Consider the following 26,965-nt stretch of genomic DNA (forward strand, 5'->3'; position numbering starts at 1 on the left):
TAGGTGCAGTACAGTGTCCCCCCCCCCCTGCATTAGGTGCAGTACAGTGTCCCCCCCCCGCATTAGGTGCAGTACAGTGTCCCCCCCCGCATTAGGTGCAGTACAGTGCCCCCCCCCCCCCCGCATTAGGTGCAGTACAGTGCCCCCCACCCCATTAGGTGCAGTACAGTGCCCCCCCCGCATTAGGTGCAGTACAGTGTGTCCCCCCCCCCCCCCCCCCCGCATTAGGTGCAGTATAATGTTCCCCCACACACATACAGCCTCCATCCATCTATACAGTGTATGGATGGAGGCTGTATGCCTGTGTTCTACCCCACTTCAGCTGACGTGCTGGCTGACTAGCTGGCCAGCACACGTCCTCATCGCTGCCCCGCTCCTCTGCACGCCGTTGCTATGGGCGCACGCACGGCGTCAGTGACGTCCCTGCGTGCGCCACCTTCCCAGCGGCCCCTGCATTTTTAAAGTAAACGCAGGGTCTCTGAGAGCCCATCCCTGTGTCCCGAAAACATCTTTCCGGACACAGGGATGTCCCAGGCAGCGGCGGGCCGGATAAATGTCCTCGGCGGGCCGTAGTTTGAGGACCCTTGCTGTAAGCCCTTTATCAACACTCACGTTCTAAAAACAAAACAAAAAGCAAGGTTGTGCATTCATAAGCCCACCACCAGGATCGAAGGATGGCAGTCCTGATATAAATAAATTTGAACTCTCTCCCTAACTCTACCCTACCTCTCACTCTATCGCTATCCCTTCATTAAACTATCCCTATATCACTGCCCCTAACCAAAATAATGTACTTGGCCCAAAAGGCCTAAAACCTAGGGCACATCAAAAGAAAACCCTCACCATAGGAGAGAGGCCCTACTGGTACCAAGACTGCCATACTCCAAAGACCCGATCTTCCCGATGTCACCAGTGATATTCCTACAGACCTCCACCTCAGAGAGGACTTTCTGTTGGGTCGACACTAAACACTGCGCGTTCCACGTGTAGTACCTAACCACTAAACTGACTAAGAATAAAGTGCCCCGGTCTCGGCCACCCAGGGTCCTGAATGCCCCATAAGTCCACTCTAGATAGGTAAGGCCGACAAGCTGACTCCAGCCGATGGAAACGCCCACCCGGTTGTAAGCCCCTATATTAAAGGGACAATGAAGCAGGAAGTGGTCCATGCTTTCCAGCGTGTCCCCACACTCTTCTCGGGGACATCCCCGGTCATCAGAGTTCCTGCACTTCAGGTTGTCCCTTACATATAGCTTCCCCTGAAAGCAGCGCCAGGCCAAGTCCCAAAACTTCTGGGTGATCCTTTTCATGTTTAAAATATACAACCCCACCCTCAGATCCCGACCTGGGCAGCCCCTGAGCGCCAGAGGCTTCTGGAAGTGGGTCAACAGAACCCTTTTGTCAAGGAACTGCCTTGACTGGGTCCTGATCTCCCAGATCCCACCGACGTATCGCCTTCAGAGTCGGGGTAGCGTAAGCCGGAAGATATCCATGGGGCGTACGGAGGTCCTTCACTCGCCCTCCTCTCTCCCATTCCTGGAAGAAAGGCCGAAACCATTCCCTGCAGGAGAGTACTCACGGAGGAGCCCTCTCTTTCCAGAGGTTTGAGATGTTGGTCCTTAAGGGGTTAACGAACACCTTTTTGAAAGCCAAGGACGTACCGGTACGTCCTTGGTCCTGCTCTCCTGATATAACGCGTGGTTACACGGTAACCCCCGCATCATATCACGGCGGGCCCGGCGTCATAGTGAAGCCGGGACCCGCATCTAATAGCGCGCAGCGCCGCGCGCTATTAACCCTTTAGCCGCGCGCTCAGAGCTGAGCGGCTAAAAGCGAAAGTTGCCGGTTAACTCAGTGGGCTGTTCGGGATAGCCGCGGCGAAATCGCGGCATCCCGAACAGCTTACAGGACAGCGGGAGGGCCCCTACCTGCCTCCTCGCTGTCCGATCGCCGAATGACTGCTCGGTGCCTGAGATCCAGGCAGGAGCAGTCATGCGGCAGAATCGTCGATCACTGGTTTCCTATGAGAAACCAGTGATCAATGATGATCAGTGTGTGCAGTGTTATAGGTCCCTATGGGATAACAATGATCAGTATAAGAGATCAGTGTGTGCAGTGTTATAGTCTCCTATGGGATAATAATGATCAGTATAAGAGATCAGTGTGTGCAGTGTTATAGGTCCCTATGGGATAACAATGATCAGTATAAGAGATCAGTGTGTGCAGTGTTATAGGTCCCTATGGGATAACAATGATCAGTATAAGAGATCAGTGTGTGCAGTGTTATAGTCTCCTATATATAACACTGCAAAAAAAAGTGAATAAAGATCATTTAACTCCTCCCCTATTAAAAGTTTGAATCACCCCCCTTTTCCCATAAAAAAAAAACACTGTGTAAATAAAAATAAACATATATGGTGTCACCGCGTGCGGAAATGTCCGAATTATAAAAATATATAATTAAACCGCTCGGTCAATGGCGTGCGCGCAAAAAAATTCCAAAGTCCAAAATAGTGCATTTTTGGTCACTTTTTATATCATTTAAAAATGAATAAAAAGCGAATAATAAGACCTATCAATGCAAAAATGGTACCGATAAAAACTTCAGATCACGGCGCAAAAAATGAGCCCTCATACCGCCCCATACACGGAAAAATAAAAAAGTTATAGGGGTCAGAAGATGACAATTTTAAACGTATTAATTTTCCTGCATGTAGTTATGATTTTTTCCAGAAGTGCGACAAAATCCAACATATATAAGTAGGGTATCATTTTAATCGTATGGACCTACAGAATAAATATCAGGTGTAATTTTTACCGAAAAATGTACTACGTAGAAACGGAAGCCCCCAAAAGTTACAAAACAGCGTTTTTTTTTTCAATTTTGTCGCACAATGATTTTTTTTTCCGTTTCACCGTAGATTTTTGGGCAAAATGACTGACATTATTACAAAGTAGAATTGGTGGCGCAAAAAATAAGCATCATATGGATTTTTAGGTGCAAAATTGAGAGTTATGATTTTTTAAAGGCAAGGAGCAAAAAAGGAAAATGCAAAAACGGAAAAAACCCCGGTCCTTAAGGGGTTAAAACACCACAGGGTTTACCATAGATAAACCCCCTAGTTTCCTTGTGCGGTACATAACCTCCCTCTTCACTAGGTTCATCCTGTTCCCCCATAACAGTTGGAAAAACAGGCTGTAGATCCTAGTATAGTAAGCCTCTGGTAAGATACATACGCTGCCCAGATAGATAAACAAGGGGAGTAGGTACGATTTGATCAGGTGTACCCTTTCCCTGAGGGTCATAGACCAACCCTTCCACTGGTCCACCTTCTGCTTGGCATCCTGGAACTTACCATCCCAGTTTTTGGCGGGATAATCTTGGCCGAATGTGATGCCCAAAACATTTGATGACTCTTGGGGCCCTGGAAGGGTGTCCGGGAGATCAAAGGTGGGATCTCCCCCTCCCAGCCAGATACTCACACTTATCCCAGTTGATCTTAGACCCGGATGCCTCCGAGTAGCGGTCCACATCCGACATCACCACATCGATCTCCTCTCTCGAGGACACGAAAATGGTGACATCGTCAGCGTACGCCACCACTCTCTGGGCGACATCCAGCTCCGCCAGACTCATCCCGACTCCCGCCAACAGCCCACGATCTACCCTCCGGACAAAGGGATCGATCACAAACACTTATAAAAGCGGGCTCAAAGGACAACCCTGACGGACTCCGGACCCCACCACAAAAGGGTGGCCAGACCAACCGTTCACCAGCTGGAAACTCTCTGCCCCTGCATACAAGATCTTAAGCCAATTAACAAAAGTACTCGGTAAGCCATATCTCTGGATGACGCCTTGGCCTGATCCAGGGACAACAAGTACCCTTTCCAGAAACCGGCACTACTCTGCTCCACTGCCTCCCTGATACTAAGGACAGCACATAAGGTTCTTCGGCCTGGAACAAAGCAGTGCTGAGCCCCCGAAAGGAGCCGGGGTGCAAACTTCACCAGCCGATTAAACAGTATCTTATCCAGAAGCATCCTATCTGTATTGAGAAGAGCTATGGGTCTCCAATTATCAATACGGCTGGGATCTTTACCCTTTGAGAGAAGAATCAGGGCTGACCTCCTTATTGAATTTGGCAGAGTGCCCGAGGAGAGACACTCATTGAATACCTCAGTCAAGAGGGGAGCCAAAGACTCCTTAAAGGTCCCGTGCCATTCTGATGTTAAGCTGTCTGGACCTGGTGACTTCTTGGGGCAAGCCCCTCGATCGCCAGTCTCATTTCCTCTTCCCTGATTTCTTCTGCCAAAACATCAAGAGAGGGGTCTACCCCTGGCTCAGGAATGGTTTCAGCCATGAAAGCCGACATCTTGTCCAGATCCTTCCTCCCCAAGAGGTGCGAGTAGAAGGATCTGACGACCTCCAAGATCCCTGATCTGGACCGATTCAGAGATCCTGTACTATCAATCAGTCCTGAAATGACTTTATTACTCACTGACATCTTACAGTTTCTGTAAGGGTCGGGCGAGCGGTACTTCCCGAAACCCTCTCAAAAACCAAAGATGTGTGCCTATCGTACTGACACCTCATCAGCAAGGATTTCACTCTGGAGATATCCTCTCGGCTACCTCCAGTCGAAACAAGAAGCTCGAGTTTCCTCCTCAGACCCTGATACAAGCGATACCTGTTCAGGGACCTGAGGCTCGAGAGCTGGCGGAAGAACACCGCAACGCGCTTCTAGAATATCTCCCATCATTCCAGCTTATTACTACAAAGATCCAGTAAAGGTACCTGACTCTGAAGAAAATCCTCAAAGGACTGTCTTATCTCCGCTTCCTCCAGGAGGGACAAATTCAGCTTCCAAGAACCTTTTCCCATCCGGGGGGTCTCTGAAACATTCAGGGAAAACCACATCATACAGTGATCAGAGAACTCAACCACGGACACTGCGGAAGAGACGGCTTCCTCCTTTAAATAAAACCTATCTATCCTAGACCTGTGACTACCTTGATGATAGGTGAAACCCAAGATCAGGCATCTCCCGATTTCTAATTCAATAACCCGACGGCATTCAATAGGAGTGGTAAAAAGGACCGCCACCCCACTATACGGCTCAGCCGCAAGAGACCAGTTGGAGGGGCCGCGCCTCCACTCTCTTCTGGCTTTTACCAGAGAGGCTAGATCTGACAACCTGGTCTCTTGTAAAAAGAAAATGTCTGCTTCAACGCTGCCGAAAAAATCAAAGGCTGCAAATCTAGCCGTATCCGACTTTATGCTGGCACAATTAATAGATGCCAGCGTCAATGGGGTGAGTGCAACCATACAGGGTGTTTAAATTAGATGGCCACACCCTTTACTTTTGTTTTCCCCTCTTTTTTGCCCCCTCATCCCCCGAAGAAGACGAGAGGGCAGGACCACTCTTGGATCTTTTTTTTTTTACACTCCGATTGATTCATATGGTCCCCATCTCCATCCGGCTCCGGTCTAGCCCTGCCCTCTGAGGAAGGTGCCTCAATAGGACAGGACAGTTCCCCCAGAGGCTCATTCTCCCTAGGCACCTTGCCCTCACCTTCCCCCTCCAAGGAGGGAGAGGAGATAGTATAGAGGACGAGGTATCTGTTTGATAGGTCAATCAGAGGGGGGGCATTCATGCTTCTGTTTTGGACCTGGCCCGTAGTACCAGGAGTTTCAGAGGACTCTGATCTCTTCTTTCTCCCTTTCCTTTTGCCCTTATCTTTCTTTTTGGGCCTCACCCCACTTTCCTCATCCACACTTTCATAGTGGGAGGAATCGGAAGGGTCGGCCATATTGCCTTCCTCTCTGCGCAGCCTCCTGATCTCCTCATCCAGCACATTCTCCTCCAGGGCTTCAGCGGTTACAGGGCAAGCTTCAGGAGCAGGGGCTGAAGCTACCCCCATCACCTGGGCACTCTCCAGCTCCCTACTCCTTCTACGATTTTCCTCCCGCCTTACTTTGGCGGGGACCTTTTTCCTCTTCACTAGCCCTGTTGTGCCCCGATCCCTGCCCGTACCCTCCCCAGCCGAGGCAACTTCACAGCTCTCCTCAGCCGGAGCGGCCACTGCACAGGCAAAGGCGCTAGGACAACGGCTAAAAGGGTGCCCGAGGACACCACACAGGTGGCACCGGATCTGCCTACAGGATGCGGCCAGATGACCCACCACACAAAGCACAGACCTGCACAGTACAGGCTCTGCTAAAGTGGGTGGGGCTGCCACACCTTTGACAGACCTTAGGCTGCCCCTGGTAGAAGACCTGGATCCTATCGTGTCCAAGGAAGGCGGCTGATGGAATATGGGCAAATGTACTCCCTGAACATTTGAGTTAGACGGAAAACGTCCAGGCCCCGGACCAAATCCCGTGCTCATCCAAGTTTTTCTGTGACATCCCCATACCCCATCCCCCAGGTCATAATGTCATAACAAGAAAGTGACTCGTTACGGGTCAAAACGATCACCTTCTTGACAGAGTTCTGACAGGAAATTGCCTTTACAGCAAAATCCTTCCAGCCGGGCTCGTTCTTTGCCACTTCGTAGTTTGACCAGAAGAGTTCGAGACCCTCTTGCCGAACGAAACTGACATCAAACTCTGCTAACCCGTAGGGGTGAATCAGGGCAAAGATGTCACTCGCCCTGAATTCCATCTGAAGGAGAAGCTCAACCACTTTTGGGCGAGGTGGGCACGCATCCCCGCCCCTCTAAATCAGACGGACCACATTCCTACGGTTATTGTACTGCCCGAATGTCGGGAGGGACCAGACCACCTCTTCTTTCCGCTCTCGGAAAGCCCCCCAAACCATGCCTCTCTATCCAGAAAGACAGGTCGACCTCACCCCTTCCCTCTACCTTGATCGACCTGTCACCCCTGTGTAGAGCCTCCAGGAGGCGCTGTTGCAAGTGGCCTCCAGAGCCGGACGGAGACGGGGACCCCCCCTGAAAACCCCGGCAGCGACATTGGCATAGCTCCTAGGAGCAGTCACTACCAGGGGGGCAGCCGGAACAGGTCCAGAACCACTAATAACACCATTCACACCACTACTTTCATCATCTTTATTTCCATCCATACAAGACTTTCCATTCATACCACTCCCACATACACTCCTCTCATCCACAACACTTCTACATCCATCATTCTCACATCTTCCACTCTTAGCATCCTGCCTAACAAATTCTGGGCTGGCTGGGACTTGTAGTGTAGCTGGTTTAAGAAATTAATTTCTGTCCTGGCTTAGCTGCCGGGGTCAATGCCGATGGCTTCTCCTCCAGGGATGATGTAACTTCTGGAGTCTGGGGCTTCCCCTCCGAGCGCACCCCAGCTCCTCTCACACTCTTTTTTTTTTCCTTTGCCCGACTGCACGGGCTCTGCAGCTGATCCAGGCGCCCGGACACTAACCCCCCCCCCCCCCCCCCCAACAGAGGAGTGCCCCGCAGCTCCTGCAGAACATACAGTACTCGGAGGACCACCCCCCAAGCACCTGGACCCAACGCTCTCTGCCGGCACCTGGACACGAGCCCCCCTCACAGGTGAGTGCCCCCCCCCGAGCACACAGCAGTGTAACTTGCCTCTGCCCACCGTGAACCCATCCTGCCCTTCCCTACGGACAGGATGGGTGGGCTTCACATTTATAGCGTCCGCAGCCATATTTGATGCCTTGCTGTACCCCCCCCCCCCCCCATGCTGGCCCCGTTCCACTATAGACACAGGGTCTTGCAGTCTGGGGGGACCAGCAGTCTGAACCAGCTTTGCAGCTGGCCCCGACTGCTGGAAAGGAACTAACATGTACTTCACTGTCTCCTTGGTCTTCTGATTCTTAGATTTTCGCTTCACTGCCACATCATCGCACTGGTCATCTCCAAATGTGAAATTCTGGAGGAGGGCTGGGGACTGCATAACAATCGCTCTCAGCAATCCCCCCAGCTTCACTCTCCACATCCTCCTCCTCACTTTCATTCAAAGGAAGTGCCACGAGCTGGCTCTATGTAGCTGTCCTGGGTGGTCTTGGTGGTACGTATTACATGGAGTAGCTACAGACTCTTCCTACACAACCTGTACACTTCCCTTTCCCTCCTCCTCCTCCTTTACACATTCACTGCCATCCTCACTATCTTCACCGCCACTACTCTCCCCATCGTTCACCTTACCTGGGGAATTCATGGCGGCAAACTGGTTGTCGTTCTAAAGCTTCTCCTTAAAGAGAACGCTCCCCTCCAAGATCTCTGCTCTCCTCTCCTCCAGCTTCACAATCTCTGCTTTCAATGCACAGATCCTTTTCTTCAGCTCTGACCTGTTCTTTTTGGATCCTGTGTTCACCAGATTCTGTGCCCCACGAAGATCCTCTCTGGCCAACTTCAGCTCCTTGCCGCACTGATAATATTCAGCAAACCGCGCGGCCATGCGGGAGCAGTAGGTGGCGCTAGACTCCCTGGGCCCTCTCTCTGCCCACAACTCCACACTTCTCCTCCTCGCCTTCTGTCCACCAGATCTCTGGCTGGCACCCGTTCCCGGAGGAGCAGAGCCTGCATTGCTGCAGACTATGCTGGATCTTCTCCCTCCGGCCAGAAAAATGGCTGTCACTGTTTTCTCTCCACCCCCCAACCCCCCCCCCCACCCCTCTTGCCAGCCTGGAAGAACGGGAAGTGGAGGCCCGGGAATCCATGCAGGGAGGCTCTTCCCAGGAGCCTGCCACACTCCTGGGAAAGGCTGATGGAAACACTTGCTCTAGTCAGCTCTGCTGGATCTCTGTGGAGCACACAAAGGGACACACCCACACGCTGTTCACACTGAAACCACAGGATGTGCTCTCTGCTGACACCTGTCCATGTCAGGAACTGTCCAGAGCAGGATAGGTTTCCTATGGGAATTTGCTATTACTCTAGACAGTTCCTGACATGGACAGAGGTGTCATCAGAGAGCGCTGTTGTCAGACAGAAAAGAACTACACAACTTCCTGTTGAGCATACAGCAGCCGATAAGTACTGGAAGGATTAAGATTTTTATATAGAAGTAATTTACAAATCTGTAAAAAAAAAAAAAAAAAAATGTGAAATCAACTTGCTCCAGAAAGTTAGTTTCCCACCGGAGTACCTCTATAAGGTGCACTAAAAATAATAAACACTCCTAAAAATAATAAAAAGCTATAGGTCCAGTACCCTCAGGAGAAGAATGCTGGGGTCACTATTCTTTTATTCTATTTTTAGTGAGGACACTTAGGATAATCTACAACAAAAATAGACAAACAGCCCCACATCCATCATTTGTATTTTGATCTATTTGTTTCTCAGCATAATTTCAAAAACTAACAGGTTGTTATTATAAAATTTACTCAAAGTACAAGCCCACTCGCCACGTCAAGGCCACCTATTCAGAATGGGTCCCTAACACTGGTGTAGTGCTGGGCAGCAGCCACTGCCTCCGAGACACCAAGCCCATCGGGGGAACGACCCAGTGGCCAGGCAGCCCCACTGCTGCCTGACCAAGCCCCCAGCTCTGGGCTGCACCACCCCACAGACAAAGCTTTACAGCAACAATGACCGCCACAGAGCATCACACCAGTGTGAACACCTCCCATATGCCAGAGGACTGGAGAATCGGACGAAACCCTTGTGCGTATCCTGCTGATTAATAACACCTGGGCCAAATGGGTGGAGCGGAGCGCTGGCCATGGAAGAAGAGAAAAACTACAAATGTACAACAAAAATAGAGAAACACAGCCGCACATCCACCATTTGTATTTTGATCACTTGTGTCTCTATTTTTGTTTTACAATTGTAGTCTTTCCCCTCTTCCATAGCCAGCACTCTGCTCCACCCATTCCGCCCAGGCGTTATTAATGCGTAGTAGACTACATATGGGATCCCTCCCAGCATTCTCCCAGTCCTCTGGCAGGGAGCACTTGGTAGGTGTTCACACTGGTATGGTGCTCTGTGGCGGTCATTGTTTCTGTGATGCTTTGTCTGTGGGGTGGAATGGCCAAGAGCCAGGGGCTTGGTCGGACAGCAGTGGGGCTGTCTGGCCACTGGGTCGTTCCCCCTGTGGGCCTGTTATTGCATTAGCTGCCGCCTGGTGCTGCGCCAGTGTTAGGTTAGGGACCCACTCTGACTAGGGGGGCCTTGACGTAGCGAGTGGGCTTGTACTTTTTGATCAAAATGTATAATAACAACCTGTTAGTTTTTGAATTTATGCTGAGAAGCAGATAGATCAAAATCCAAATGGTGGACGTGCAACTGTGTTTGTGTCTCTATTTTTGTTTTACTTAGGATAATCTGTTTATTGTATAGAAGAGGTTCAAGATGGCAACACTACAAATCCAAAATCTTCAAGACCCATATTATCACAGCCCGATACATCCAAAATATTAAAAATTCCACAGGTTTGAGCTCTTTCTGTATCGGAGGCTCCACCATTTTCAGTTTCCAGCCTGGCCGTTGGGGATCTCATCGGCCCCACGAGTATTTAAGATTATATTGGAAGTGACAGCAGTCATACACCTGCGATACGTTCACGTAGTCCCTTATCTAGATGATCTTCTACATGTTGCAGCCCCCTCCATCCTACCAAGGGACCATCTCTCATACTGGGAATACAGAGAAATCCTGCCTGACTACCAAAAATCAAAAGGTGTTCCTGGGAATAAGGGAATTTGCTCGACCGGACATCTCACCAAAGAAAAGAGGAAAGGCCTTCAAATCAAGTCAAAGTGATCTGCTCAATAAGGGAAGCGATGCCATGTGTGGGGCCTGTGGCATCATGGAATCTGCTCATTAAGGGAAGCGATGCCAAGTTTGGGGTCCATGGTGTCTTGGAATCTGCTCAATAAGGGAAGACATGGCAAGTTTGGGGTCCATGGTGTCTTGGCATCGCTTCCCTTATTCAGCAGATTTCAAGACACCATGGACCCCACACTTGCCATCGCTTCCCTTATTGAGCAGATTTCAAGTTTGGGGTCCATGGCATCTTGGAATCTGCTCAATAAGCGAAGACATGCCAAGTTTGGGGTCCATGGCAACTTGGAATCTGCGTAATAAGGGAAGACATGCCAAGTTTGGGGTCCATGGCATCTTGGAATCTGCTCAATAAGGGAAGGCATGCCAAGTTTGGGGTCCATGGTGTCTTGGAATCTGCTCAATAAGGGAAGACATGCCAAGTTTGGGGTCCATGGCAACTTGGAATCTGCTCAATAAGGGAAGACATGCCAAGTTTGGGGTCCATGGCATCTTGGAATCTGCTCAATAAGGGAAGACATGCCAAGTTTGGGGTCCATGGCGTCTTGGAATCTGATCAATAAGGGAACACATGCCAAGTTTGGGGTCCATGGCAACTTGGAATCTGCTCAATAAGGGAAGACATGCCAAGTGTGGGGTCCATGGCATCTTGGAATCTGCTCAATAAGGGAAGACATGCCAAGTGTGGGGTCCATGGCATCTTGGAATCTGCTCAATAAGGGAAGACATGCCAAGTGTGGGGTCCATGGCATTTTGAAATATGCTTAATAAGGGAAGGCATGCCAAGTGTGGGGTCCATGGCATCTTGGAATCTGCCCAATAAGGGAAGACATGCCAAGTTTGGGGTCCACGGTGTCTTGGAATCTGCTCAATAATTGAAGACATGCCTAGTTTGGAGTCCATGGTGTATTGTATAAGGGCTACACCTTGGACAGAACTGTTGTAGAGGTCTGGAGGGAGCTTGATTTCAAGAGGAACAAATCCCGGAGGGGCCATGGAAGAAGATTTCTATTCCCAGGTCCATCTCAACAACCTGAACTGAAACCTTACTCAGCCCCTAGACATCTTATCCCCTATCCAAAGGACCCCCCCCAATCTCCCTGCAGCACCTGTGGTGATGAAGGCTTGTGACACAGCCATGCCCCCTCAATGCAAGTCTATGGGAGGGGACATGGTGGCTGCCCAGCCCCCTCCCATAGACTTGCATTGAGGGGCGTGGCTGTGATGTCACGAGCCTCCAATGCTGCATCGCTAGTCATCCGGCATGGAGTGAAATTCGCTCAGTGCACCGGATGACGGGTGCCACAGCAGAGATTTCAGGGGTTCCCAGTGACAGAACCCTCGCGATCAGACAACTTATCCCCATAGAATGGAGGGGGAGTGGCGTGACGTCACAAGGGAGCGTGGGCATGACTACAGGCTTGTAGTGCGGGTGATCGTGATTAAAACGCTCCTTACCTGATTAAGAATGGTAAGAAGACGGGCTGCATAAGTGAAAAGCCGGGGGTGGGAGGAAGGGAGGGACGGAGGGTGTATTTATTCACAAACAGACCGAGAAAGAAGAATTAGACCAGGAGGATTAGTTCATGAATATTCATGAGCCGGGAGGCAGCTCCGCCCAGCTAGAATCACGTGTGTCCGAGTCAGAGATGATAAGACCTCCCACTGAGTCCCAAGCCAGGGAATAACAGAAAACTAAAAATATAGATATCTTGAGAAGCTCTGAACCATTTTTAACCAGGTAAGAAGCGTTTTAATCAGGATCACCCGCACTACAAGCCTGTGTAACAGGTTTAGTGCGGGTGATTCTGATGACAGATTTCCTTTAAGCCTTGTTCACACATTGGAATTTCTCATCGGAATCTGCAGTAAAAACTTTCCTCCTCAAAAGTTCCGCTGAAGCACTTAGATTTCAGGTTTCTTATTTCTGTGGATTCTGCTCAAAATCGCATTGCCACTTATTGAGACAGAACGTTTCAGATTGATCCTTGCATCGGCAGAATGTCCACCCATGTTTTACAGACATTTTGCACAGTTCCTACTGTGTGAACTGATCCTTAAAGGAGAGCTCAGGCTAAACTTATCTATCCCAGTAATCCTAAAATTAAATCCTTCCTAAAATTGTGTCAAAGATATGAGGTGACCGTCGTTTTGCAGAACCCAAGCCATTCCGGAGAAGACATTGTCTATAGTCTAGACATAAGAAGGACGGGAGTAAATAAAGGTGCCTGAACCTCTGAGGAGACATTGTCTGTAGTCTGAACATAAGAAGGACGGGAGTATATAAAGGTGTCTGAGCCCAAGACATTCCGGAGGAGACATTGTCTATAGTCTGGACGTAAGAAGGACGGGAGTATATAAAGATGTCTGAACCTCTGAGGAGACACCATCTATAGTCTGGACGAAAGAAGGACGGGAGTATATAAAGATGTCTGAACCTCTGAGGAGACACCATCTATAGTCTGGATGTAAGAAGGACAGGAGTATATAAAGATGTCTGAACCTCTGAGGAGACACCATCTATAGTCTGGACGTAAGAAGGACGGGAGTATATAAAGGGATCTGAACCTCTGAGGAGATGTTGTCTATAGTCTGAATGTAAGAAGGACAGGTGTATATAAAGGGATCTGAACCTCTGAGGAGACATCGTCTATAGTCTGGACGTTAAAAGGACGGGAGTATATAAAGATGTCTGAACCCAGAGGAGATGTTGTCTATAGTCTGGACATAAGAAGGACGGGAGTATATAAAGGGATCTGAACCTCTGAGGAGATGTCGTCTATAGTCTGGATGTAAGAAGGACGGGAGTATATAAAGGGATCTGAACCTCTGAGGAGACGCCATCTATAGTCTGAATGTAAGAAGGACGGGTGTATATAAAGGGATCTGAACCTCTGAGGAGACGCCATCTATAGTCTGAATGTAAGAAGGACGGGTGTATATAAAGGGATCTGAATCTCTGAGGAGACGTCGTCTATAGTCTGGATGTAAGAAGGACGGGAGAATATAAAGATGTCTGAACCTCTGAGGAGATGTTGTCTATAGTCTGGATGTAAGAAGGACGGGTGTATATAAAGGGATCTGAACCTCTGAGGAGACGTAGTCTATAGTCTGAACATAAGAAGGACGGGTGTATATAAAGGTGTCTGAACCCAAGACATTCCGGAGGAGACATCGTCTATAGTCTAAATGTAAGAAGGACGGGTGTATATAAAGGGATCTGAACCTCTGAGGAGACATCGTCTATAGTCTGGACGTAAGAAGGACGGGAGTATATAAAGATGTCTGAACCTCTGAGGAGATGTTGTCTATAGTCTGGACATAAGAAGGACGGGAGTATATAAAGGGATCTGAACCTCTGAGGAGACGCCATCTATAGTCTGAATGTAAGAAGGACGGGTGTATATAAAGGGATCTGAACATCTGAGGAGACGCCATCTATAGTCTGGATGTAAGAAGGACGGGTGTATATAAAGGGATCTGAACCTCTGAGGAGACGTCGTCTATAGTCTGGATGTAGGAAGGATGGGAGTATATAAAGGGATCTGAACCTCTGAGGAGACGTCGTCTATAGTCTGGATGTAAGAAGGACGGGAGAATATAAAGATGTCTGAACCTCTGAGGAGATGTTGTCTATAGTCTGGATATAAGAAGGATGGGAGTATATAAAGGGATCTGAACCTCTGAGGAGACACAATCTATAGTCTGGACGTAAGAAGGACGGGTGTATATAAAGGGATCTGAACCTCTGAGGAGACGTCGTCCATAGTCTGGATGTAAGAAGGACGGGAGAATATAAAGATGTCTGAACCTCTGAGGAGACGTCGTCTATAGTCTGGATATAAGAAGGACGGGTGTATATAAAGGGATCTGAACCTCTGAGGAGACGTCGTCTATAGTCTGGATGTAAGAAGGACGGGAGTATATAAAGGGATCTGAACCTCTGAGGAGATGTCGTCTATAGTCTGGATGTAAGAAGGATGGGTGTATATAAAGGGATCTGAACCTCTGAGGAGATGCCATCTATAGTCTGGATGTAAGAAGGAAGGGAGTATATAAAGGGATCTGAACCTCTGAGGAGACGCCATCTATAGTCTGGATGTAAGAAGGACGGGTGTATATAAAGGGATCTGAACCTCTGAGGAGACGTCGTCTATAGTCTGGATATAAGAAGGATGGGAGTATATAAAGGGATCTGAACCTCTGAGGAGACGTCGTCTATAGTCTGAATGTAAGAAGGACGGGTGTATATAAAGGGATCTGAACCTCTGAGGAGACGTCGTCTATAGTCTGGATATAAGAAGGATGGGAGTATATAAAGGGATCTGAACCTCTGAGGAGACGTCGTCTATAGTCTGGATATAAGAAGGAAGGGAGTATATAAAGGGATCTGAACCTCTGAGGAGACGTCGTCTATAGTCTGGATATAAGAAGGAAGGGAGTATATAAAGGGATCTGAACCTCTGAGGAGACGCCATCTATAGTCTGGATGTAAGAAGGACGGGAGTATATAAAGGGATCTGAACCTCTGAGGAGATGTCGTCTATAGTCTGAATGTAAGAAGGACGGGAGAATATAAAGGGATCTGAACCTCTGAGGAGACGCCATCTATAGTCTGAATGTAAGAAGGACGGGAGTATATAAAGGGATCTGAACCTCTGAGGAGACGTCGTCTATAGTCTGGATATAAGAAGGATGGGAGTATATAAAGGGATCTGAACCTCTGAGGAGACGTCGTCTATAGTCTGAATGTAAGAAGGACGGGTGTATATAAAGGGATCTGAACCTCTGAGGAGACGTCGTCTATAGTCTGGATATAAGAAGGATGGGAGTATATAAAGGGATCTGAACCTCTGAGGAGACGTCGTCTATAGTCTGGATATAAGAAGGAAGGGAGTATATAAAGGGATCTGAACCTCTGAGGAGACGCCATCTATAGTCTGGATGTAAGAAGGACGGGAGTATATAAAGGGATCTGAACCTCTGAGGAGATGTCGTCTATAGTCTGAATGTAAGAAGGACGGGAGAATATAAAGGGATCTGAACCTCTGAGGAGACGTCGTCTATAGTCTGGATGTAAGAAGGACGGGTGTATATAAAGGGATCTGAACCTCTGAGGAGATGTCGTCTATAGTCTGGATGTAAGAAGGATGGGAGTATATAAAGGGATCTGAACCTCTGAGGAGACGTCGTCTATAGTCTGGATGTAAGAAGGAAGGGAGTATATAAAGGGATCTGAACCTCTGAGGAGATGTCGTCTATAGTCTGGATGTAAGAAGGATGGGAGTATATAAAGGGATCTGAACCTCTGAGGAGATGTCGTCTATAGTCTGGATGTAAGAAGGACAGGTGTATATAAAGGGATCTGAACCTCTGAGGAGACGTCGTCTATAGTCTGGATATAAGAAGGATGGGAGTATATAAAGGGATCTGAACCCAAGACATTCCGGAGGAGACGTCTTCTATAGTCTGGATGTAAGTAAAGGACGGGAGTAAATTATGGGATCTGAACCTTGGAGGGAGGACTAGAACCTGATTCTTCACCACCATGGTCCGAATAAGGACAAGGGGAAGACTTTATTGTGGGGGATTATAGGGACAATCCAAAGATGTTACAAAGCACAAGAGAAGCCTGTACCACAGTGTGAGGACCGCTCTACCAGAACCATGTCTGTACCACAGTGTGAGGACCGCTCTACCAGAGCCACGTCTGTACCACAGTGGAAGGGAGTATATAAAGGGATCTGAACCTCTGAGGAGACGTCGTCTATAGTCTGGATATAAGAAGGAAGGGAGTATATAAAGGGATCTGAACCTCTGAGGAGACGCCATCTATAGTCTGGATGTAAGAAGGACGGGAGTATATAAAGGGATCTGAACCTCTGAGGAGATGTCGTCTATAGTCTGAATGTAAGAAGGACGGGAGAATATAAAGGGATCTGAACCTCTGAGGAGACGCCATCTATAGTCTGAATGTAAGAAGGACGGGAGTATATAAAGGGATCTGAACCTCTGAGGAGACGTCGTCTATAGTCTGGATATAAGAAGGATGGGAGTATATAAAGGGATCTGAACCTCTGAGGAGACGTCGTCTATAGTCTGAATGTAAGAAGGACGGGTGTATATAAAGGGATCTGAACCTCTGAGGAGACGTCGTCTATAGTCTGGATATAAGAAGGATGGGAGTATATAAAGGGATCTGAACCTCTGAGGAGACGTCGTCTATAGTCTGGATATAAGAAGGAAGGGAGTATATAAAGGGATCTGAACCTCTGAGGAGACGCCATCTATAGTCTGGATGTAAGAAGGACGGGAGTATATAAAGGGATCTGAACCTCTGAGGAGATGTCGTCTATAGTCTGAATGTAAGAAGGACGGGAGAATATAAAGGGATCTGAACCTCTGAGGAGACGTCGTCTATAGTCTGGATGTAAGAAGGACGGGTGTATATAAAGGGATCTGAACCTCTGAGGAGATGTCGTCTATAGTCTGGATGTAAGAAGGATGGGAGTATATAAAGGGATCTGAACCTCTGAGGAGACGTCGTCTATAGTCTGGATGTAAGAAGGAAGGGAGTATATAAAGGGATCTGAACCTCTGAGGAGATGTCGTCTATAGTCTGGATGTAAGAAGGATGGGAGTATATAAAGGGATCTGAACCTCTGAGGAGATGTCGTCTATAGTCTGGATGTAAGAAGGACAGGTGTATATAAAGGGATCTGAACCTCTGAGGAGACGTCGTCTATAGTCTGGATATAAGAAGGATGGGAGTATATAAAGGGATCTGAACCCAAGACATTCCGGAGGAGACGTCTTCTATAGTCTGGATGTAAGTAAAGGACGGGAGTAAATTATGGGATCTGAACCTTGGAGGGAGGACTAGAACCTGATTCTTCACCACCATGGTCCGAATAAGGACAAGGGGAAGACTTTATTGTGGGGGATTATAGGGACAATCCAAAGATGTTACAAAGCACAAGAGAAGCCTGTACCACAGTGTGAGGACCGCTCTACCAGAACCATGTCTGTACCACAGTGTGAGGACCGCTCTACCAGAGCCACGTCTGTACCACAGTGTGAGGACCGCTCTACCAGAGCCTCGTCTGTACCACAGTGTGAGGACCGCTCTACCAGAGCCATGACTGTACCACAGTGTGAGGACCGCTCTACCAGAGCCTCGTCTGTACCACAGTGTGAGGACCGCTCTACCAGAGCCACGTCTGTACCACAGTGTGAGGACCGCTCTACCAGAGCCACGTCTGTACCACAGTGTGAGAACCGCTCTACCAGAGCCACGACTGTACCACAGTGTGAGGACCGCTCTACCAGAGCCATGTCTGTACCACAGTGTGAGGACCGCTCTACCAGAGCCATGTCTGTACCACAGTGTGAGGACCGCTCTACCAGAGCCACGTCTGTACCACAGTGTGAGGACCGCTCTACCAGAGCCACGTCTGTACCACAGTGTGAGAACCGCTCTACCAGAGCCACGACTGTACCACAGTGTGAGGACCGCTCTACCAGAGCCTCGTCTGTACCACAGTGTGAGGACCGCTCTACCAGAGCCTCGTCTGTACCACAGTGTGAGGACCGCTCTACCAGAGCCTCGTCTGTACCACAGTGTGAGGACCGCTCTACCAGAGCCACGTCTGTACCACAGTGTGAGGACCGCTCTACCAGAGCCACGTCTGTACCACAGTGTGAGGACCGCTCTACCAGAGCCACGTCTGTACCACAGTGTGAGGACCGCTCTACCAGAGCCTCGTCTGTACCACAGTGTGAGGACCGCTCTACCAGAGCCACGTCTGTACCACAGTGTGAGGACCGCTCTACCAGAACCATGTCTGTACCACAGTGTAAGACCAAACAAGATGTATCCTTCTGAAGGAAGATTCTACGGACTGGGGTCCCACCCTAACCCCATCATAGGGTGTGTCCCGGAGGGCGCTGTCATGGAGAGGAACAGAGAAATATAGGATAATACTGTCCAGTTATGTGGTTTCCCCAAACCCTATAAGCACGAATAGTAGGGAGCGTTGCATGGGGAGGAGCTTCCAATTGTGTTTTTTTTCTTGTCCCTTCTAGGACTGATAATTTAAGTCTTATAGAGGATTTATAGAAACCGGGTTACCAGTAAATCTGCTCCTATATAATGAGGGTCTCTATGTACCACGCCCATCATCTGATCACATGGTAATAATCTATTGTCCCTCTGTGTTCCCAACAGATGGAGTCACTGATCCACCCGAGAGGTGTCCCCGCCCTCTGTATTCCCAGGACTATCCAGAGGGAAATGTCCCAGAGAAGCATCAGGTAGATGAGGCTGATCCTATATCTCTATAGGGGGGTCCTGCAGTCATAGATTTTGGGGGTCTCTGTTGCTCCTCCTGTCTGCTGTATTGTAGTGAATTGTTCTATATGTCACATCAGGGGGGAGATCTGACTAATAATAAAGTGGAGGATGAAGAAGAGAGGATGAGGAGCCATCACCCGTGTATGAGGGAAGTGAAGGAGGAAATTCCAGGAGGTGTTACCCCAGGTATGTAATAATTCCAGGTTGTGTTACCCCAGGTATGTAATAATTCCAGGAGGTGTTACCCCAGATATGTAATAATGCCAGGAGGTGTTATCCCAGGTATGTAATAATGCCAGGAGGTGTTACCCCAGGTATATAATAATTCCAGGAGGTGTTACCCCGGGTATGTAATAATTCCAGGAGGTGTTACCCCGGGTATGTAATAATGACAGGAGGTGTTATTTCGGGTGTGTAATAATTCCAGGAGGTGTTACCCCAGGTATGTAATGATGCCAGGAGGTGTTACCCCGGGTATGTAATAATTCCAGGAGGTGTTACCCTGGGTATGTAATAATGACAGGAGGTGTTATTTCGGGTGTGTAATAATTCCAGGAGGTGTTACCCCAGGTATGTAATGATGCCAGGAGGTGTTACCCCGGGAATGTAATGATGCCAGGAGGTGTTACCCCGGGAATGTAATGATGCCAGGAGGTGTTACCCCAGGGGATGTAATGATGCCAGGAGGTGTTACCCCAGGGGATGTAATGATGCCAGGAGGTGTTACCCCGGGAATGTAATGATGCCAGGAGGTGTTACCCCAGGGGATGTAATAATTCCAGGAGGTGTTACCCCGGGTATGTAATAATGACAGGAGGTGTTATTTCGGGTGTGTAATAATTCCAGGAGGTGTTACCCCAGGTATGTAATGATGCCAGGAGGTGTTACCCCAGGTATGTAATGATGCCAGGAGGTGTTACCCCGGGTATGTAATAATTCCAGGAGGTGTTACCCCAGGTATGTAATGATGCCAAGAGGTGTTACCCCGGGGATGTAATGATGCCAGGAGGGGTTACCCCGGGGATGTCATGATGCCAGGACGCATAGCTATTGTGCGTGTCTCCCTGCTGTACATCCAGAGCGCCCCCTGCTGTCTGCATCAATAACATGTGACTACAGGCTGACAGTAGACGGAGGCCATGATGAGATCGCCATTACTGATACCAAATTATGACATGAAGGCCACACGAGGTCCAGCGTCTCAGAAGGTTCCATGTCCCTTTTCACCGATGCTCCCGGCATCCCCTTAGGCGTTAGCCAAGGTATCTGCCCGCAGAGCCATTAAAGGTCGGTACCCAGCCCATGTAGGAATACCGGGGGTTTTGCCGAGAGGTGAGGATCCTGATGGTCACAAACACCTCCCCTAGACCACCAGGAGGGACACCCAGAAGGGCACCGCACCCTAACAATGTGTGTGTTTTGTTTTTAAACCATTTGAGGTGGTGCCCAAGTCTTTATAGGGCTGGAGTCACACGAATCCAGCAGTAACGTCCTCCCTGAATGCAAAAACTGCACCTGTGTGAACCCAACCTAATAAAAAGGGTATAAATCTATTTCTTGTATGATTAAGACTAAAGTCTCAAAATCTGTCTTTAATCCCCACAGAAAATCCCATGAACTCTGAAGAGAACGTCATAATATTACCATATTATAAAGAGGAAGATGAAGATATTATAGAGCACTCTGCAGGAGAAGACCCCCTTACTCACCCACGAGAGAAACCATATACATGTTCAGAATGTGGGAAATGTTTTACACACAAAACAAATCTCAGTAAGCATAAGCGGAAACACATAGGAGAGAAACCGTATTCATGTTCAGAATGTGGAAAATGCTTTACATATAAATCAGATCTTGTTACACATAAGAAAAGTCACACAGGAGCGAAGCCGCATTCATGTACAGAATGTGGGAAATGTTTTACAATAAAATCAAGTCTTGCTCGACATGAGAGAAGTCACACAGGGGAGAAGCCGTATACATGCTCAGAATGTGGGAAATGTTTTACACAAAAATTCAATCTTGCTCAACATGAGAGAATTCACACAGGTGAAAAGCAATATTCATGTTCAGCATGTGGTAAATGCTTTAAACGTAAATCGTATCTTATTATACATGAGAGAATTCACACAGGAGAGAAGCCGTATTCATGTTCGGAATGTGGGAAAGGTTTTACTAGTAAATCACATCTCGTTGCACATGAGAGAAGCCACACAGGAGAGAAGCCATATTCATGTTCAGAATGTGGGAAATGTTTTACAAGGCATTCGCAACTTGTTACACATGAGAGAAGTCACTCAGGGGAGAGGTCATATTCATGTTCGGAATGTGGGAAATGTTTTACTAGTAAATCAAAGTTTGTTATACATGAGAGAAGTCACACAGGGGAGCAACTGTATACGTGTTCAGAATGTGGTATATGCTTGGCATATAAATCACAGCTTGTTGCACATGAGAAAATTCACACAGGAGAAAATGCATTTTCATGTTCAGAATGTGGGAAATATTTTATTTGTAAATCAGCTCTCATTATACATGAAAGAACTCACACCGGCGAGAAGCCATTTCCATGTTCAGAATGTGGTAAATGTTTTACAAGTAAATCACAGCTTGTTACACATGAGAGAAGTCACACAGGGGAGAAGCCATATTTATGTTCAGAATGTGGGAAATGTTTTTCAAGTAAATCAGATCTGGTTAAACATAGAAGAAGTCACACAGGAGAGAAGCCATATTCATGTTCAGAATGTGGGAAATGTTTTGCAAGTAAATCAGAGCTTGTAAGACATGAGAGAATTCACACAGGGGAGAAGCCATATTCATGTACAAAATGTGGGAAATGTGTTAGATATAAATCGCATCTTGTTATTCATGAGAGAAGTCACACAGGAGAGATGCCATATTTATGTTCAGAATGTGGAAAATGCTTCAAGCAAAAATCTGAGCTTCTTATACATGAAAGAATTCATACAGGAGAAAAACCGTATTCATGTTTATTATGTGAAAAAAGTTTTACAAGTAAACCAGAGCTTGTAAGACATGAGAGAATTCACACAGGAGAAAAGCCATATTCGTGTTCAGAATGTGGAAAATGTGTCAGATATAAATCGCATCTTGTTATACATAAGAGAAGTCACACAGGAGAAAAGCCATATTCATGTTCAGAATGTGGTAAATGTTTTCCAAGTAAATCACAGGTTGTTAGGCATGAGCGAAATCACACAGGAGAGAAGCCGTATTCATGCTCAGAATGTGGTAAATGTTTTAGATATAAATCACATCTTGTTACACATAAGAGAAGTCACACAGGAGAGAAGCCATATTTATGTTCAGAATGTGGGAAGTGTTGTACAAGTAAATCAGATCTGGTTGTACATGAAAGAAGTCACACAGGAGAGAAGCCATATGCATGTTCAGAATGTGGGAAATGCTTTACAAGTAAATCACATCTTGTTAGACATAAGAGAAGTCACACAGGGGAGAAGCCATATTCATGTTTAGAATGTGGTAAATGTTTTACAAATCAATCGTATCTTCATACACATGAGAAATGTCACACAGGGTAGGGGAGTATTCATGTTCAGAATGTGGGAAATGTTTTATTCGTATAGGTAAACTAAAGAATCATCACAGATTTCACTTAGCGGAGAAGCCATTTTGATGTGGGAAATAACCAACATTAAAAAGTCAATAAAAGATTAATATTCATGGTGGTTTTAGTCTTTATTTTTATGGCGTTGTCGGTCCATATCTTCATGGTGGTTTTCATCTTCATGGCGGTGTCGGTCCGTACCTTCATGGTGGTGTCGGTCCGTATCTTCATGGCTGTGTCGGTCCGTATCTTCATGGTGGTGTCGGTCCGTATCTTCATGGCGTTGTCGGTCCGTATCTTCATGGCGGTGTCGGTCCATATCTTCATGGCTGTGTCGGTCCGTATCTTCATGGCGGTGTCGGTCCGTATCTTCATGGCGTTGTCGGTCCGTATCTTCATGGCGGTGTCGGTCCGTATCTTCATGACGTTGTCGGTCTGTATCTTCATGGTGGTGTCGGTCCGTATCTTCATGGCGTTGTCGGTCCATATCTTCATGGTGGTTTTCATCTTCATGGCGGTGCCGGTCCGTATCTTCATGGCGGTGTCGGTCCCTATCTTCATGGCGTTGTCGGTCTGTATCTTCATGGCGGTGTTGGCCCGTATCTTCATGGCGGTGTCGGTCCGTATCTTCATGGCGTTGTCGGTCCGTATCTTCATGGCGTTGTCGGTCCGTATCTTCATGGCGTTGTCGGTCCGTATCTTCATGGCGTTGTCAGTCCGTATCTTCATGGCGTTTTCGGTCCGTATCTTCATGGCGTTGTCGGTCCGTATCTTCATGGCGGTGTCGGTCCGTATCTTCATGGCGTTGTCGGTCCGTATCTTCATGGCGTTGTCGGTCCGTATCTTCATGGCGTTGTCGGTCCGTATCTTCATGGCGTTGTCGGTCCGTATCTTCATGGCGTTGTCGGTCCGTATCTTCATGGCGGTGTCGGTCCGTACCTTCATGGCGTTGTCGGTCCGTACCTTCATGGCGGTGTCGGTCCGTACCTTCATGGCGGTGTCGGTCCGTACCTTCATGGCGGTGTCGGTCCGTACCTTCATGGCGGTGTCGGTCCGTACCTTCATGGCGGTGTTTGTCTGTATCTGCCAAGGACAACTGTGATCTGGATCAATGGAGGAAAAGTATTGAGGATATAGGAGAGAAAAGAAGAAGCCAAACTTTATTTGGGATATTTTGTGGATGGTTTGTACATGGGGTTCCCATCAGTGAAGCAGGGAGAGGAGGTGGGGTGAGGGGAGGGGCTTTGGTGACACTGTTTATCATAAGAGAACTGCCATCTATAGTAAGAGCACTGCCGTCTATAGTAAGAGAACTGCCGTCTATAGTAAGATTAATGTCATCTATAGTAAGATTAATGTCCTCTATTGTAAGAGAACAGCCGTCTATAGTAAGATTAATGCCGTCTATAATAAGATTAATTCCGTCTATAGTAAGAGAACTGCCGTCTATAGTAAGAGAACTGCCGTCTATAATAAGAGCACTGCCATCTATAGTAAGAGAACTGCCGTCTATAGTAAGAGAACTGCCGTCTATAGTAAGAAAACTGCCGTCCATAGTAAGAGCACTGCCGTCTATAGTAAGAGAACTGTCGTCTATAGTAAGAGAACTGTCGTCTATAGTAAGAGCACTGCCGTCTATAGTAAGAGCACTGCCGTCTATGGTAAGAGAACTGTCGTCTATAGTAAGAGAACTGTCGTCTATAGTAAGAGAACTGTCGTCTATAGTAAGAGCACTGCCGTCTATAGTAAGAGCACTGCCGTCTATGGTAAGAGAACTGTCGTCTATAGTAAGAGAACTGTCGTCTATGGTAAGAGAACTGTCGTCTATAGTAACAGAACTGTTGTCTATGGTAAGAGCACTGTCGTCTATGGTAAGAGCACTGACGTCTATAGTGAGAGAACTGTCGTCTATAGTGAGAGAACTGTCGTCTATAGTGAGAACTGTCGTCTATAGTAGGAGAACTGTCGTCTATAGTAAGAGCACTGCCGTTTATGGTAAGAGAACTGCCGTCTATGGTAAGAGCACTGACGTCTATAGTGAGAGAACTGCTGTCTATAGTAAGAGAACTGCCGTCTATAGTAAGAGAACTGCCGTCCATAGTAAGAGCACTGCCGTCTATAGTAAGAGCACTGACGTCTATAGTGAGAGAACTGCTGTCTATAGTAAGAGAACTGCCGTCTATAGTAAGAGAACTGCCGTCCATAGTAAGAGCACTGCCGTCTATAGTAAGAGCACTGCCGTCTATAGTAAGAGAACTGTCGTCTATAGTAAGAGAACTGTCTTCTATAGTAAGAGAACTGTCGTCTATAGTAAGAGCACTGCCGTCTATGGTAAGAGAACTGTCGTCTATGGTAAGAGAACTGTCGTCTATAGTAAGAGAACTGCCGTCCATAGTAAGAGCACTGCCGACTATAGTAAGAGCACTGCCGTCTATAGTAAGAGAACTGTCTTCTATAGTAAGAGAACTGTCGTCTATAGTAAGAGCACTGCCGTCTATGGTAAGAGAACTGCCGTCTATGGTAAGAGAACTGCCGTCTATGGTAAGAGAACTGTCGTCTATGGTAAGAGAACTGTCGTCTATAGTAACAGAACTGTTGTCTATGGTAAGAGCACTGTCGTCTATGGTAAGAGCATTGTCGTCTATAGTAAGAGAACTGCCGTCTATAGTAAGAGCACTGTCGTCTATAGTAAGAGAACTGCCGTCTATAGTAAGAGAACTGCCGTCTATAGTAAGAGAACTGTCGTCTATAGTGAGAGAACTGTCGTCTATAGTAAGAGAACTGTCGTCTATAGTGAGAGAACTGTCGTCTATAGTGAGAACTGTCGTCTATAGTGAGAGAACTGTCGTCTATAGTAAGAGAACTGTCGTCTATGGTAAGAGAACTGCCGTCTATAGTAAGAGAACTGTCGTCTATGGTAAGAGAACTGCCGTCTATGGTAAGAGAACTGCCGTCTATGGTAAGAGAACTGTCGTCTATGGTAAGAGAACTGTCGTCTATGGTAAGAGAACTGCCGTCTATGGTAAGAGAACTGTCGTCTATAGTGAGAGAACTGTCGTCTATGGTAAGAGCACTGTCGTCTATAGTAAGCACTGCCGTCTATAGTGAGAAATGTCGTCTATAGTGAGAGAACTGTTGTCTATAGTGAGAGAACTGTCGTCTATAGTGAGAGAACTGTCGTCTATAGTAAGAGAACTGTCCTCTATAGTGAGAGAACTGTCGTCTATAGTAAGAGAACTGTCGTCTATAGTGAGAGAACTGTCGTCTATAGTAAGAGAACTGTCGTCTATAGTAACAGAACTGTCGTCTATAGTGAGAGAACTGTCGTCTATAGTGAGAACTGTCGTCTATAGTGAGAGAACTGTCGTCTATAGTGAGAGAACTGTCGTCTATAGTGAGAACTGTCGTCTATAGTGAGAGAACTGTCGTATATAGTGAGAGAACTGTCGTCTATAGTGAGAGAACTGTCGTCTATAGTGAGAGCTGTCGTCTATAGTGAGAGAACTGTCGTCTATAGTGAGAGAACTGTCGTCTATGGTAAGAGAACTGCCGTCTATGGTAAGAGAACTGTCTATAGTGAGAGAACTGTCGTCTATTGTAAGAGCACTGTCGTCTATAGTAAGCACTGCCGTCTATAGTGAGAACTGTCGTCTATAGTGAGAGAACTGTTGTCTATAGTGAGAGAACTGTCGTCTATAGTGAGAGAACTGTCGTCTATAGTAAGAGAACTGTCCTCTATAGTGAGAGAACTGTCGTCTATAGTAAGAACACTGCCATCTATAGTAAGAGAACTGTCGTCTATAGTAAGAACACTGCCATCTATAGTAAGAGAACTGTCATCTATAGTGAGAGAACTGTCGTCTATAGTAAGAGAACTGTCGTCTATAGTGAGAGAACTGTCGTCTATAGTGAGAACTGTCGTCTATAGTAAGAGAACTGTCATCTATAGTGAGAGAACTGTCGTCTATAGTGAGAACTGTCGTCTATAGTGAGAGAACTGTCGTCTATAGTGAGAGAACTGTCGTCTATAGTGAGAGCTGTCGTCTATAGTGAGAGAACTGTCGTCTATAGTGAGAGAACTGTCGTCTATGGTGAGAGCACTGTCGTCTATAGTGAGAGAACTGTCGTCTATGGTAAGAGCACTGTCGTCTATAGTAAGCACTGCCGTCTATAGTGAGAACTGTCGTCTATAGTGAGAGAACTGTTGTCTATAGTGCGAGAACTGCCATCTATAGTAAGATTAATGCTGTCTATAGTAAAAGAACTGTCGTCTA

General features: G+C 47.3%; 1 protein-coding gene across 1 annotated transcript in view; it reads left to right on the forward strand.

Annotated features, from left to right (window-relative positions):
• LOC130298130 (zinc finger protein 260-like) overlaps positions 1-22,797 on the forward strand; it is a gene marked incomplete at its 5' end in the record, with an annotated part of 40,035 nt that extends 17,238 nt beyond the window's left edge. The window contains 3 exon segments of the mRNA XM_056551032.1: positions 18,974-19,059; positions 19,177-19,285; positions 20,705-22,797. Of these exon segments, the coding sequence (XP_056407007.1) occupies positions 18,974-19,059; positions 19,177-19,285; positions 20,705-22,665 (2,156 nt within the window). The 3' untranslated portion in view covers positions 22,666-22,797.
• Positions 22,798-26,965: the final 4,168 nt, after the last annotated feature.

This window comes from Hyla sarda (genome assembly GCF_029499605.1).
Source record: "Hyla sarda isolate aHylSar1 chromosome 1 unlocalized genomic scaffold, aHylSar1.hap1 SUPER_1_unloc_23, whole genome shotgun sequence".
In the NCBI taxonomy this organism is placed as follows: Eukaryota; Metazoa; Chordata; class Amphibia; order Anura; family Hylidae; genus Hyla; species Hyla sarda.